This window comes from Cinclus cinclus, chromosome 16 (genome assembly GCF_963662255.1).
Source record: "Cinclus cinclus chromosome 16, bCinCin1.1, whole genome shotgun sequence".
In the NCBI taxonomy this organism is placed as follows: Eukaryota; Metazoa; Chordata; class Aves; order Passeriformes; family Cinclidae; genus Cinclus; species Cinclus cinclus.
In genome coordinates, this window is record NC_085061.1 from 2901332 (window position 1) to 2913768 (window position 12437).

The 12437-nt window shown below is 53.3% G+C and overlaps 1 protein-coding gene across 3 annotated transcripts in view; it reads left to right on the forward strand.

The window, feature by feature from the left end:
- The first annotated feature begins 3169 nt into the window (after positions 1-3169).
- MAP2K3 (mitogen-activated protein kinase kinase 3) overlaps positions 3170-12437 on the forward strand; it is a 30092-nt gene continuing 20824 nt past the window's right edge. Inside the window, exon 1 of one of the 3 annotated variants that reach the window (XM_062503925.1) lies at positions 3170-3239. In XM_062503925.1, coding sequence (XP_062359909.1) covers positions 3224-3239 — 16 coding nt within the window. In that variant the 5' untranslated portion in view covers positions 3170-3223. Of the gene's footprint in view, positions 3240-4047; positions 4184-4300; positions 4318-12437 lie in introns of those variants that run through there. The other 2 variants (XM_062503924.1, XM_062503926.1) reach the window with 2 other exon arrangements.

A 12437-nucleotide genomic window follows, 5' to 3' on the forward strand; every position in this document is an offset into this window, starting at 1 on the left:
CACAACCTCCCCGGGCACCCTGTGCCAGGGCTTCACCACCCTCACAGGGAAGGATTTCTTCCCAATATCCCATCTAGCCCTGCCCTCGGTCAGTGGGAAACCATTCTCCCTTTTTCTGTCCCTCCATCCCTTTTCCAACGGTTTTCTCCAGTTCTCCTGGGGTCCCTTTAGGCACTGGAAGGGGCTCTAAGGTCTTTCTGGAGCCTTCTCTTCTCCAAGCTGAGCACCTCTGGCTATCCCAGCCTGGCTCCAGAGCAGAGGTGTTGTATCATATGTATCATATGCACATCATATATCACATACACATCGCATCTTTGACCCCAGAGCTGTCAGTGACAGGAGCTGAGAGTGCCCGAGGTGTTTGTGCTGGCTGTGCAGTGGGACAGGCTGGCAACAGGAAAAGCAGCAGCCCCTAAATTAACCTGGAACCAGGAATAGTTCACCAGCACCTTCTCTGTACCTAGATACCATCTCATGTAGCTTGGCCTTTGTTTACTCATCCCTTCGGCTCCTGCTGCCTGAGCTGCAGCCCATCAGCTGAGGAATTCCCTGGATTTGGTTGGTCTGTGCTCCTCCTCCATTGGCTGCTGCTGGTGTTCTGCTCTCAGGGTTTCCTGCTCTTTTCCCACTCCCATCAAGCTCTGGCCCTACAGCATCCCCTGGCCCAAAGAACTGGAGGGAGGGCCTCATTCCCTTCCTTCTCCATGAATACTGGTGAGGAGATGTTGTCCTTCTCCTCATCCCATCCCTTTGCTCTGCTGTGCTCCCACACCGTGTGCTGGTGCAGGGAGACACAAAGAGCAGAACACCCGAGCAGGGGAATGCAGGGAATGCAAACACTGCAGCAGCCAGGCTGAGCACTGCTGGGATGTCAGGGAGGAAGGGGAATAAATGGCATGATCCAGAGCTGGGAGGGAGGGCTAATGTCCTCCAGCACACAGGGATGCTCGGGACACAGTGGGAATGGGAAGCTTCAGGAAAGAGGAGGAAGGAGAAGCAGATTTTGCCCAGACATGGGTGAGCAGCTCCTTATTGCTCTCTTGGTGATCACCCTGATCCAGAGCCTGCACGACCAAAAGTTCACTTACAGCCCCTGAGAGCATGGAGAAGCTTTCCATGGGTGCCAAAAAGTCCAGCACCCCTGCCAAAATCTCTGGGAACACTCAGGCTCCGTAGGGATCCTGTGCCTGTGATGATTCCCTGGGAGTCTGCAGGGCCCTAGCACAGCAGCTCAGAGGAGGAGGTGCAGGCAGAAGAAGCCATGCCAGCAGCACTGGGAAGCTGCAGAAGCAAAGGAGAGTTCTCCCAGGAGCTCCCCAAGCCCTGCCATGGCTGGGAAGTGACCACGTGGCTGCTCCTGGTCCCTTCCTCACAGCTCGTGGGGGTCCATGTGCTCCCTGCCTTGCCACCCTGCTGGATTTGGACACTGAATGCATCCCAATTTCCCTGTGTGCATCTGCAGTCCTCCTGTGCTGGAAGGTCTGGGAGCAGGGGACATTTGGGGAGCACTCAGGGACTGAGGGCTGGAGACTCAAATCCAGGCAGCTGCTTTATCCACTTGGATCCACAGCCGGCTCTGGCCCCCAGGAGGAGGGATGGTGCACACTGGGACGTGCTTGGGGACAGCAGGGTCATGTCCTGCGCTTGCAGTGACCCCACAGGTGCTGCCAGCAGCAGGGCCAGCTACCAGAGCTGGTCCCACAGCTCCCCACAGCTCCACACTTGCAAAAGTGCTGGTGGTGCTCTGCTCTGCCATGGACACCCCCAAAACTGACACCCCAGCACTGGCTCAGCCCAAACCTGTGTGGATCAGTTCAAATCCCACTGCTGATCCCAAGATCCGTGTGGATAAATGTTAAACAGGTCCACTCAGCCCCAGCTTGCCCAGCCCTGCAGTGACATCCACAGCTCTTGCATCAGCACTAATGACCCACGGTTGGGCTGCAGAACAGTTTTGGTTTTTTTTTTTTTTTTGGAAAGACTCCTCCTCATCCGTGTTGAAAGACTTGAAAGGTGGTGAATCTGCAACGTCTCTAGGGATGGTAATTGCCCTCCCCATTAAAAACCTGTAATTTATTTTCCATTTGTACTCTTCCACCTTCAGTGTGCAGCTGCTGGATCTGGTGCCATCAGGGCAGTTCTGCTTGAGGCACCCGTGGAGCCACAGATCCCCATCCATCCAGCTCCTTCCCTCTGGCAGTGATTCCCTTCTACTGCCAGGCTTTGAGGAAGTTTTTCCAGTCCTCAAATTTATCCCAAATGCTCTGCAAAGCTGAGAGCTGGCTGTGGCAGAGCAGCTTCGATCTCACCAGCGCTGTCAGCAGTTGCCACCCCTCCAACCCCTCCTTTGGATCTTTACAGATCACGCTAAGAATTCCATCCAGAAAATGGCACTTGGAATCTCCTTTTATTTATTTATTTTTTTCAGTCTTGTTCAACTGCATCTCTTATATCCTGTCCAGCACTTCTGCCTGCAGCCCAGCTCGGGTGTTTGTGGGAGCATCCTTACCCTGGGATGTGCCACATCTAGGAGGGATTGATTCCTCAGTGACTCAGAGAGGAATTAATCATAGAATCACAGAGTATCTTGAGCTCTAAGGGACACACAAGGATCACTCAGTCCAACTCCAGGCCCCAAAATCCCACCTATGCCAGGGAGTGTTGTCCAAACACTCCTGGAGCTCTGGCAGCCTTGGGCTGCGAACATTCCTTGGGGAACCTGTTCGGTGCCCCAGCACCCTCTGAGGGAAGAACATTCCCTGATATCCAACCTAAAGCTCCCCAGAAAGCTCCAGCTGTTCCCTTGAATCCCTATTTTCCAGCCGGACCACACTGGTGGCACCCGTGGCATGCAGAACCCACGGAAGATACGGTGATTTGACCATCCTTAGCTGACAGATGAGGTGCGCGGATGGAGGAGCAGCACAGGACGGAACTGCCAGAGGGATGCTCCGCACCCCAACCCTGCGGGGCCGCACCAGCGACGGGGACACCGCGGCCACCTCTCTTGGGGAGCACCGCCGCCCGCCCGCCTCACTTCACCCTCAGAGCCGCGCCCATGAACCGCAAAGCCGTTTCCGCGCGGGTGCCTTAGCCACGCCCCCCACGCTGCGCTGGCCAATGGCGGCGCGGGGGCGGGCCCGGCGGGGGCTGCCGGCAGGGCCCTGGCGGGCGGGACTCGCGGGCTCCGCTCGGGCCGGGCCCGCCGGGCTCGCACTGCGCCATGTCCCTGCCCAGAGGTACGAGCGGGCTGAGGGGAAGGGGCGGCCTCGGCCGGGGGGGAACCGCGGGGGAACCGCGGGGCCGGAGCTGTTGCCCAACCCGCCGGGCGTGAGCTCCCCGCGGCTTCCTCTGCGCGGGCCCCGGTGTTGTCGCCGGGTCCGCGGCCCGGTACCGCGATGCCCGGGGCTGCAGAGCCCTCGGTGGGGATGTACGGAGGGGCCGCGGGGAGCGGGACGGGGAGCGGCTGCGTTTGGCTTTGGAGAGAGCGATAAAAACGGGAGAGTTTTGTTTGCTGCTGCCTTGAGTTTGCAATCGTTGGGCTCGGAGCCGCGGGTGAGCGGAGCCCTCGCCGTGGCTCAGCCAGGTGGGAAGGGCCGGGCTGGGATTCCGGGTGTCGCCTCGTGTCGCCGTTCGAGCACGGCCCGGACCCGGTGCCGGCGTGTGCCGGGAGCGGACTCGCTGTTTTGCCCGCTGTCCCCAGCCGGAGAACGTGACCGTGTGTCACGGGTGTTATTTATAGAGCACGGCCGTGACTCAGGTGACCTGTCCCCATCGCAAGGTGAGCACCGGCAGGCAGGTATCGGCCTGGCATGGATGGGGACAGGGAAATAAATGGCTTTGCCGGTGTTCCGGTGCTGCCCGGAGCCGGCTCCACCCGCGCCCTGGGCGCAGACCGGGCGGAGCAGGGACACGCTGCCTCTCCCGAATCGGCGGAATAAAATTTGAGGGGTTTTCCCTGTGCGGGAGTGATGCGCTGGAAACTTGAAGTCAGGAGCCATGTGAGCAGATGAACGCACCTCTCGTGACTTTTTTTTTTTTTCCCCTCCCTCCCCCCCCGTTTTTTAAATGATCCGTGTCTTATCCGGAGGGAATGTGGACCTGAGTTTCCTGTTTGCTGTGTAAGCAAGGGGTGAATCAGCAGCGATTTACGGAGCTGCTGAGCGGAGCTGCTGACTCACAGGTAGGAGCACATGCCTCCAGCCATCCAGCCTTGGAAGGGATCATCCAGGCTTCTTAAAAGGTTGGGACAGCCGAGCCCAGCCCTTTCCTCGGCTGCCTGTGCCGGACCGGTGGATGTGTGGATGGAGGGACGAGGTGAGCCTGGCCCAGGGACCGACCACTTGTGCTCCACTGGAGATGAAGCCCAAACTGGGCCCGGAGGATTTTGGGGGAAGTGGCGTGGCTGACAGCAAGAGGTGATGCCTGGAGGAACACCTGGGAGTGTGGTGCTTTCTTTGGAGGAGGTTTGGAGCTGCTCTGTGTCTGCAGGTTTCTGTTGGTTGTGACGAACTGGTTCATTCATGCAGTTTTAACCCCGATGTCCTGTGCTGGAGGTGTCACACGTGTGCTGAGAGCACCCGGTCTCTGCTGGTACTGTCTCACCTGAGCTCCTGTGCTTCCATCAGCACGAGGGTTGATCCTGAGTGTGTGCAGCCCATCTGCCTCCTCACAACTCTCTCCTCTCATCTTGCCTGTCCTTGGCTTGTGCCTGCCTCCAAGCAGGCAAGTTTTTCCAGGGATGTTTGCAGGTCTGAGTGTGTGCACCTGCTGCTCATGGCAGCTACTTTTCCCTCTTTCAGGCAGCCTGAGTTTAAACTCAATTTCCCTTGTTTTCCTTAGGGAATTTCAATGAACAATCTCAGGTTTTCTTTGCTGGTTCTCCTTGCGTTTGTGTTGCTCAGGGTTGTAAGCAGAGGCTGCTGTGTTGAAGCTTTTGGTTGGTTCTTTCTGTGACAGGTGCCTTCCAAAACTCACCTGCTGTCACTTTGGTTTAGTCACGGGGTTGTCTCCTGCCTCAGGAGATTTTTGGGTTGCGTGGCTGGCTGTGACACTGGTGATAGGAATGGTGCTGGGCTGGGGCTTTGCTCTGCACTAAACATAGCTTGGGAGATAAACACCTTCTGGGGATTGTGTGGAGCTTAGGGAGGATTTCAGCTTTTTCTTCCTCTTCCCGTTGCTCCTGTCTGCTTGATCCAAGTTATCTCACAGGATCTTGCATGTGGGAGAACGTCTCTTGTGTTATCTTGCACTATTGAGGCTGATGTTTACTCATATATGCAAAAACTCCCTGTTTTCTCAGGTCACCCAAGTTCCCTTGAGCTGTGTCTCATGGCATGGGGTGGCACTGCAGGGAGGAGTTGGGAACAAAGCTCTGGAGTTGTCCCTATGTCCTCCTTGCACAGCTTTACAAGGGACACAGCTTCTGGCTGCAGCTTGCAACACATGGCTGGGCATGGGTGTGATTTTCCACCTTTTTCAGTGAATGGATGCTGTTGTATCCCTGAAATTAAAGCAGGAGGGGATGAAGCCTTGGAGAATTTTCAGCCTTTGTGTGGGTGCAGAAACCTGGTGGAGGGTTCAAGGTCTGAGACTCTGGGATACAAAAATCCAGTCTGTTGCCTTTTCCCTGGGCCTCAAGGTGTATCTTCTGCCTGCCCTGCATGTGGAAATCCCTGTGCCCATCACTGGGGCTTTTGGCTGTGACTTGAGTGGCCCCTGATGCCTGGGAAGCCCCTCCTGGAGGGACAGACAGGAGTGTGCCAGTGGGGAAACACTTGTTCCCCAAAACTTTGGAGTTCACTGGGAAAAGCAGCTGCGGGGAGGGAGGGAGGGAGGTTGAGTGCATGGGTGGGATCTGGAGGGAGAAGACCTGCTTATCCTGTCCTGGCTCACCCTGCACCAGTGCCTGAGTAATTCAAAAGCAAGTGTTTTTCCTTAGCAGGGAGATCATCCTTTGGCAGTAGAGGTGCTGTTGGGGAGAGGGATCAGGATCTCTCTGGAGCCAGGCTGTGTCTCTGGGGAGGCAGCTCTCCTTGGCCACAGAGGCTTGGAAAAATCAGCAGTGAGGAATGCCAGGATCTGGGGATGAACTGGTGCTTGTTCTTGTGGCACCTCTATTCTGGGTGGGTAAATAAGTGGTGGGGACATGTCCCTGCCATGTCCTGGCTGTGCCCTCCGTGGGAGCACGCCACTGTTATGCAATTCAGTCTGTGAATCCAGCACTGTCTCATCTGCCATTCACAGTTTTCCAGTTGCCATCCCCAAAAAAAAGGCAGCTCTGCCAAAAATACACGTGTGGGTTGTGACCTGCTGAAGCAGGACTTTAGCTTTGGGCTCCTGTCGTGTCCAGGCAGAGCGGCCACCAGCCTGGTATTCCCAGGGTGTGAGTGAGCTCTGATCCCAGGGAGCCACTATTTAATTCTAGTTGAAGCCTCACAGAGCTCGAATCCAATTAATTCTAACGATCCTAGAGAAAACACAGCACTTTGCTCCTGCCTTTGTCCTCTGCTGGCATAACGGTAGGTGCCTGGAAAATATCATGCTGAATCTTATAAATATTTAGCTGTGCCTCAGCAATCCATTTCCCTCCCTGGAGGGATGCTTCCCTGCTTTTCTTTTAGTGGATAATGAATCTCGCTGAAGGCTGATCCCTTTATTTTCCAGCTCTGAGCCATGGTCCAGGGCTGAGCTGGACTTTGTTTGCTCCTGTTGTTTTTAAAGATTGTTGTTGCTGGAGGAAACTCATCTGTGCTTTGTAGAAGCTTCCTTTGGGACCAGCTTTCTGGTACTGGTGATTTTTGTGGCCCACAATGACACCTCTGCAGATGTGGGGCTCTGCAGGTTTTTGGATGGAAGATGTTTATTGCTTGTGTTGGTTAATAAGGCACTGCCTGGGCTGACTGTTTGCTGGGGAAAGAGCCTGGGAGAGGAACTGGTGTTGGCTGGGGAGGTGATTTTACTCTATCAACAAAAAGTTTGGGGTTTTACTGGCATGACTCAGGATGGCTTGTGGGTACGTATGGAGCTGGATCTACCCACTGCCTCTTGCTGACAAACCTCTGTAGCACAGGTCAAGGGTTAGTCAGGGATTTGGAGTGGGGGAAAGGGCAGAGAGGATTTTTTTAGTGATGCAAACTGGAAGTTTCTGTTGTTTTTTTCCACCTGGGAGATTCTCAATTTCCTCGCAGCCTCTTGTCTCTGTGGGGGCAATGCTGCAGTGGTGCTGTGGCAGTGTTGTTGAGTGCCAGTGTTCATTGTCCCAAGGAACACTGGAATTACTGGGCACAACTGCAGCAATCTCAGATGCCACAGTGCTGCCTTGTGCTTCAGTTTGCTGTGGATCTGAGTCTGCTCCCTTTCTTTGGAGCTGGGACAGGGCTCTTTTCTCTTGTAGCCACTTCTCAGCCCAGCAAAAGGTTGGAGCAGAGGTGCTGCTTGTGTGGAATGTGGTGGGTTATAGTATGACCAAGGGGAAGGGCAGGATTTGGGGATCCCAGTGGGTAGGGGAGGAAGGAAATCATTCTCTTAGGCTGTGGACCTCCAGTGGGGTGGAGGAGAGGATGAGGTAGGTGGACCCTCTCCAGCAGCCACTGAGCTGCCACAGCCTCCATCCTCCTGCCTGCACTGTGCCCAGGGAGGGGCACTGCTGAGTTGATCTGACCTGTGCTCTAAACCTTAATTTCATCATTTCAATTGAAATTATTAAAAAAAAACAAACTGAAGATAATTTTCCACTAAAAACATAACTTGAGTGTAAGAGGAGGCAGGATGAGGAGGAGACAACACTTACCAGAAGTTGTTTGTGGAGCATTCACCCTTCCTTCCCCCTCACCACCACCACTACCAAAGACAAATCTGGGTTTGGAAAGGAAGAAACCTCCAGAGTGCTCGATACAAGTAATTTCCCATCAGAGGCTGCTAACCTTGGCTGTGGTTTGACACTGGCATCAGCCAAGCTGCTTGTGTGTGATGGAGCTCTCTGGGAATTGCTTGAACCCTTTTCTCCCTGGGATCTGCCTGTTGAGCACCAAGTGCCCCTTGTCACCAGTGGTCATCCCTGCTGCCTCCTCCCCTGCTGTGATAGTGCCTTTTAGGAAATGTAAAAGCAGCATTTAATTCTTGTATTTAATTCCTAAAGGTCTTGGAGGTTTCTCATGAGGAATGCATAAATCCCTGCATTTGGGATGGGGTCCTGCCAGCATCTCTTTGGTGGAGCCAAGAGCCACATCCTCCCTTAGCATCCATGGGTGATGAGTGTGGATGGGACCAGCAGTGCAGGACAGAGGGTCAGGAGGGGAAGAAGTCATCTTGTAGGGCCTGACAGGTGACAGTCATGTGTCTGACAGATCATAAACACGCAGGGCTGGTTATGTGGATGGGCTGGGGGTGGTTTAGGGGAGGATGACAGGGTTATCTAGGGTGTGTCAGCTTGTCTGGGCTTGCAGGCCAGTTAGAAACTGCTTTGTGGTGTGTGTGTGTATGAATTCCCTCCTAGCTGGGGTCTCCTGGGGATGGCTGATGCAGCAGCCTGGCTGTGCTGCAGTGGGCTGGGTGCCGTGGATGTCTTCACTGGGTGTGTTAACAGCACTTTAGAGATGGCAGCATCCTGACCTTGCTGGCTGGAGGGCGTTTGGCACAGCTGGAGCAGATATTCTCTCTTGCTGCACTCATCCCTCCCTGCAGGACACTGTTCATGGTGGTGAAGGGCAAACACACTGCACAATGGAGGAGTTTTTTGCTGTAGCACGAAGATCTTGCTTTACTTGGAGTGGGAAAGTTGAGGCTTGAGAGGGAGATGATGAAGCAGCAAAGTGTGCAGCCCTTGGGATGGCCCCTCTGAATCAACCCTGAGCGTTCTGGGCATGGCTGCAGGGGTGTGTTGTCCTACAGACACGAGGATGTCTTTGCAGCTTGTCACTAAAAGTGACGTGGCTCCTGTGCTGAGGGCCAGATGTGCTCACGGTCAGGGCTTTTGAGGAAAGCTGCTCTGCATAGTTCAAAATCCCCTGCTGCTCTGCACCGCTTGGTTTCTCTCCTGAAGTGCTGCCAAGTTGCACCCTGGCCAAAGCTGAAATGATCTCGTGCTGATACGTGGCTTTGGCTGCTCTTTGTCATCTTCCAAGCACCTCTGAAAGGTGCTCGGGGGTAGGTGACAGGCCCAGCCCCACGTGCCTGTTTGTGAAACCCCCAGAAAATCCCTGCTGGCACGGGGCAGGGCAGTGTGAGACAGCTTTGTGTGTGTGCACGTGTGCTCAGCTGACTTCTGAGGTTTCTCTGGTCTTCCCAGAACTCATGTTCTCCACCCTGTGCCAAATCCTCACCTGTTTTACCTGTGGTGCTGAGTGCCACCCCTGTCATGGTCAGAAAAAAAAAAAAACAAAAACCAAACATGTAATTGTGCAGAAAGAGGGATGAAGGTGCTGGTGGGAGTGATGCTGCTGGAAGACCAGCCTGGACCTGACCAATTCCTGTGCCAAACTGTCTCTTTTTGGCAGCACCCGTTTTCCTTAAGTCTGGAAGCAGCTCCACACTGCTTTAAGGCTGCTAAAATGAGGGATGTGGTGGGTGTTTTAGATTTTTCTGCTTGTACAGCTCCCTGTGTTCACCCTCTGTTAGCATCTGCAGCCTGTTCTCCTCATGTTTTTGGTTGATCCCTGCAGTTGTTTGGCTGTGAGCATCATCCATGAGCATCAGAGGTGAATACCAGCCAGGGCTGGGTTATCCTCAGAGCCCGGGATACCTCCAGGGCTGTGCTGGGGCTGCCTCTTGTACTCTGCAGATACTGCTCTCTTATCCAAGAGCAGCTTTTTGCAGGTATTAATTACACCTGTCCCTGCCTAGTTTCTCGAAGGGTGGTGAGAGTCAAGCGAGGAGGTGCCTCCAGAAATAAGCAAGCAGAAATTGTGGGTGAATTTCTAATTCTTATCAGTCTTGTTTGTGCTGTGCTAAGGTGCTTGAAAACCACTCAGCTTTTCCTCCAGCAGCTCCCCTGTAGGTGTGATTTCTTTGTGTACATTCCAGGTAGCTGCAGGAATTTACCCCTAATTTTGGACGCACAAAGGATTTTGTGTTGGGTAACTGTGGGTTTCCCCATGGGGCTTTACAGCCTCAGCTCAGTGAGGGAAACCGTGTGTAAGCATCCCAGGGTGTGTTTCCCTTGATCTCAGGCAGGTTTGATGTTTCACACATCTCCTTCCAACTCCTCTCCCCACGTCACCCTGCAGAGACAGCTCTGCTCCTTTCCCCAAAATACGGATGTGAGGCTCTCTCTTGTGGGAGAAAGGGGATTCTTAAAAACTGATTTTTCTCTTACTCGAATGGGAATGGTTTCTGGAAGCCCTGAATGTGCCCCAAGATAGCTGCAGGCTGAGCTGCACTGAGTCACTGTGAGCTCTTGAGCTGGGACCAGCCCAGCTGTGGAGACCTCTGGCTTCCTGGGATGGAGAGGCAGCTCTTTAATCTGCCTTTACCAGGAAAAGCCTACAACTCTCACTTCCCTAAACACTGGAAAAAGTGCAGTGTGACAGGTGGATATGAGACAGTGATAGAAGGAGGGGAAAGAAGATCAATCCCACCCAGAGGAGTGGCTGTACCCTTCCTGCCAGGGCCGTGTGGCAAAACATCACTGAGCTGTGGGCACTTTTCCTGTGGTGCCCCTGCTTTTCCTCATCGTGAATCAAAGCTGCCCTGTGGGTGCTGGGCAAATCCACCAGAAAATAAATGCCTTCCCCACAGAGACTTGGTACAACCTTTGATAGGAGCCTGTGGAGAGGAGACAGTGCAGGGTGATGCTGGGCAGTGGGGCTGGTGGTTCAGCCTTTAACTGGGGGGGCGTTTTTTAAGCTTTGCAGAAGGGAATGTGAAGGAACAAGGAGATGTTCACAGGTGATTTCTCATGGACCAGCTGGACATGGGATTTATTCTGGGAGTTTGTCCTCTGGGACAGAGGAACAGTGATGGGAGGGGGAGCAGGAGGTGCATGGTGTGAGCCATAAGGATGGTGTGGTTAATGCCAGGAAAAGAGGCTGCAGGTCCAGCCTCTTGGGGTTGAGCTCTCTGTGTTTGTGTCTCCTGCCTGGTTCCCTGTAGCAGAGAAGAGATGGTACTGAATATGCACCAAAAAGAGCAAAAATTTGCTGTGGGACAGCAGGAAATGTAGGGAACTGTACTGCAGAACTTGCCTGCTGCTTTCTGTAAACTGCTGGAACAGCACCTTGCTCCAAAGGAAATAGTCCAAGGTTTTCTGCTCTTACACCCCAGAGATGTGGTGCTGGCTCAGTGCTGGAGGTCAGAAGTTTTCCTCTGAAGGAGCACAGGCTTTGTTCACCCAAGCTGTAGTGGCATCCTAGGGAAGCATTCCAGGACCCTGAGAAATAATGTCACTGTGATCCCTCTGAGCAGCTGCTTAGCCTGGTCCCACTGCAGATGCTGCTCTTGAAAGTCCTGCCTGAAGCCTGTGGGCCAGGGAAGCACCTGGGTCAGTCTCTTGTTTCTGCCCCTCTCCCAGAGCAGGCAGCTGTGAACATGAAGGGTTTTTTTTCCCCCTCCATAAATTCCATTTCCATGGCAGGTGTCTGTTCCCTTGCGTCATTTGCAGAGATGACATCACCCTATCCCTGCCCAAAGCAAATTAGAGGGAGGATGGTGGATTTTTTTTTATCTTTTTTATTTTCCAATTTTGTTTTTAAAAGAAGCAGAGAAGGGAATACTTTGCTCTCTTGATAAGTTTACAAGGACACCTGGAAAGATTTGAATGATGCCAGTTTGGATAAAAAAAGTGTCTATTGATGCTGGAGTTGAGTTACTGCTGACAATTACAAACTATTCCCTTTCCCACTGTGCCTCCTGTCAAGCTGATCTATTCTAAGGACAGTTTGAGTTTTCTCTCCCATCAGGAATCTGTCAGTAGCTGGCTGCATCAATTCTAAGCAGATTTAATTTTTTCATGGCTTAGCCTACGGAGTGAGAAATCAAAGGAAGGAATGATGCTGATACCTGCTGGCAAGAAGATGGGCACAGGTGATAATGCTTCTGCCTCTTTCTTTTTTTTTTAGTTCTCTTTTTTTTTTTTTTTTTTTTTCTTTCCCTAGTGTGTTCTTTGCTTTTCTTTAAGCATTGTCTCCTTTGCCTTCCCCTGACAATCCCAGGGCATCAGGGTTGCAAAGTTGAGCTTTGAAGCGGTGCAGCCTCAGCTACTGCTTTTTTTGGGGGAAAATCCAGTTGGAGCAAAGGCTTCAAAAGAGGTGGTGTCCATCCTAGAGGATGCTCTGCCTGCACCCCTGCTTTGAATAGGTGCCCCTGTGACTGTCACCACCTTTGCACAGGGGTTTTGCACAAGCTCTGCTGCAAAGCACCACAACTCTGGGCCACGTACTTGGTGTGTCCTGTAATGTCACTGTGTGAGTGTCACCCAGACAGGGCTTTTCAGCTTCCTG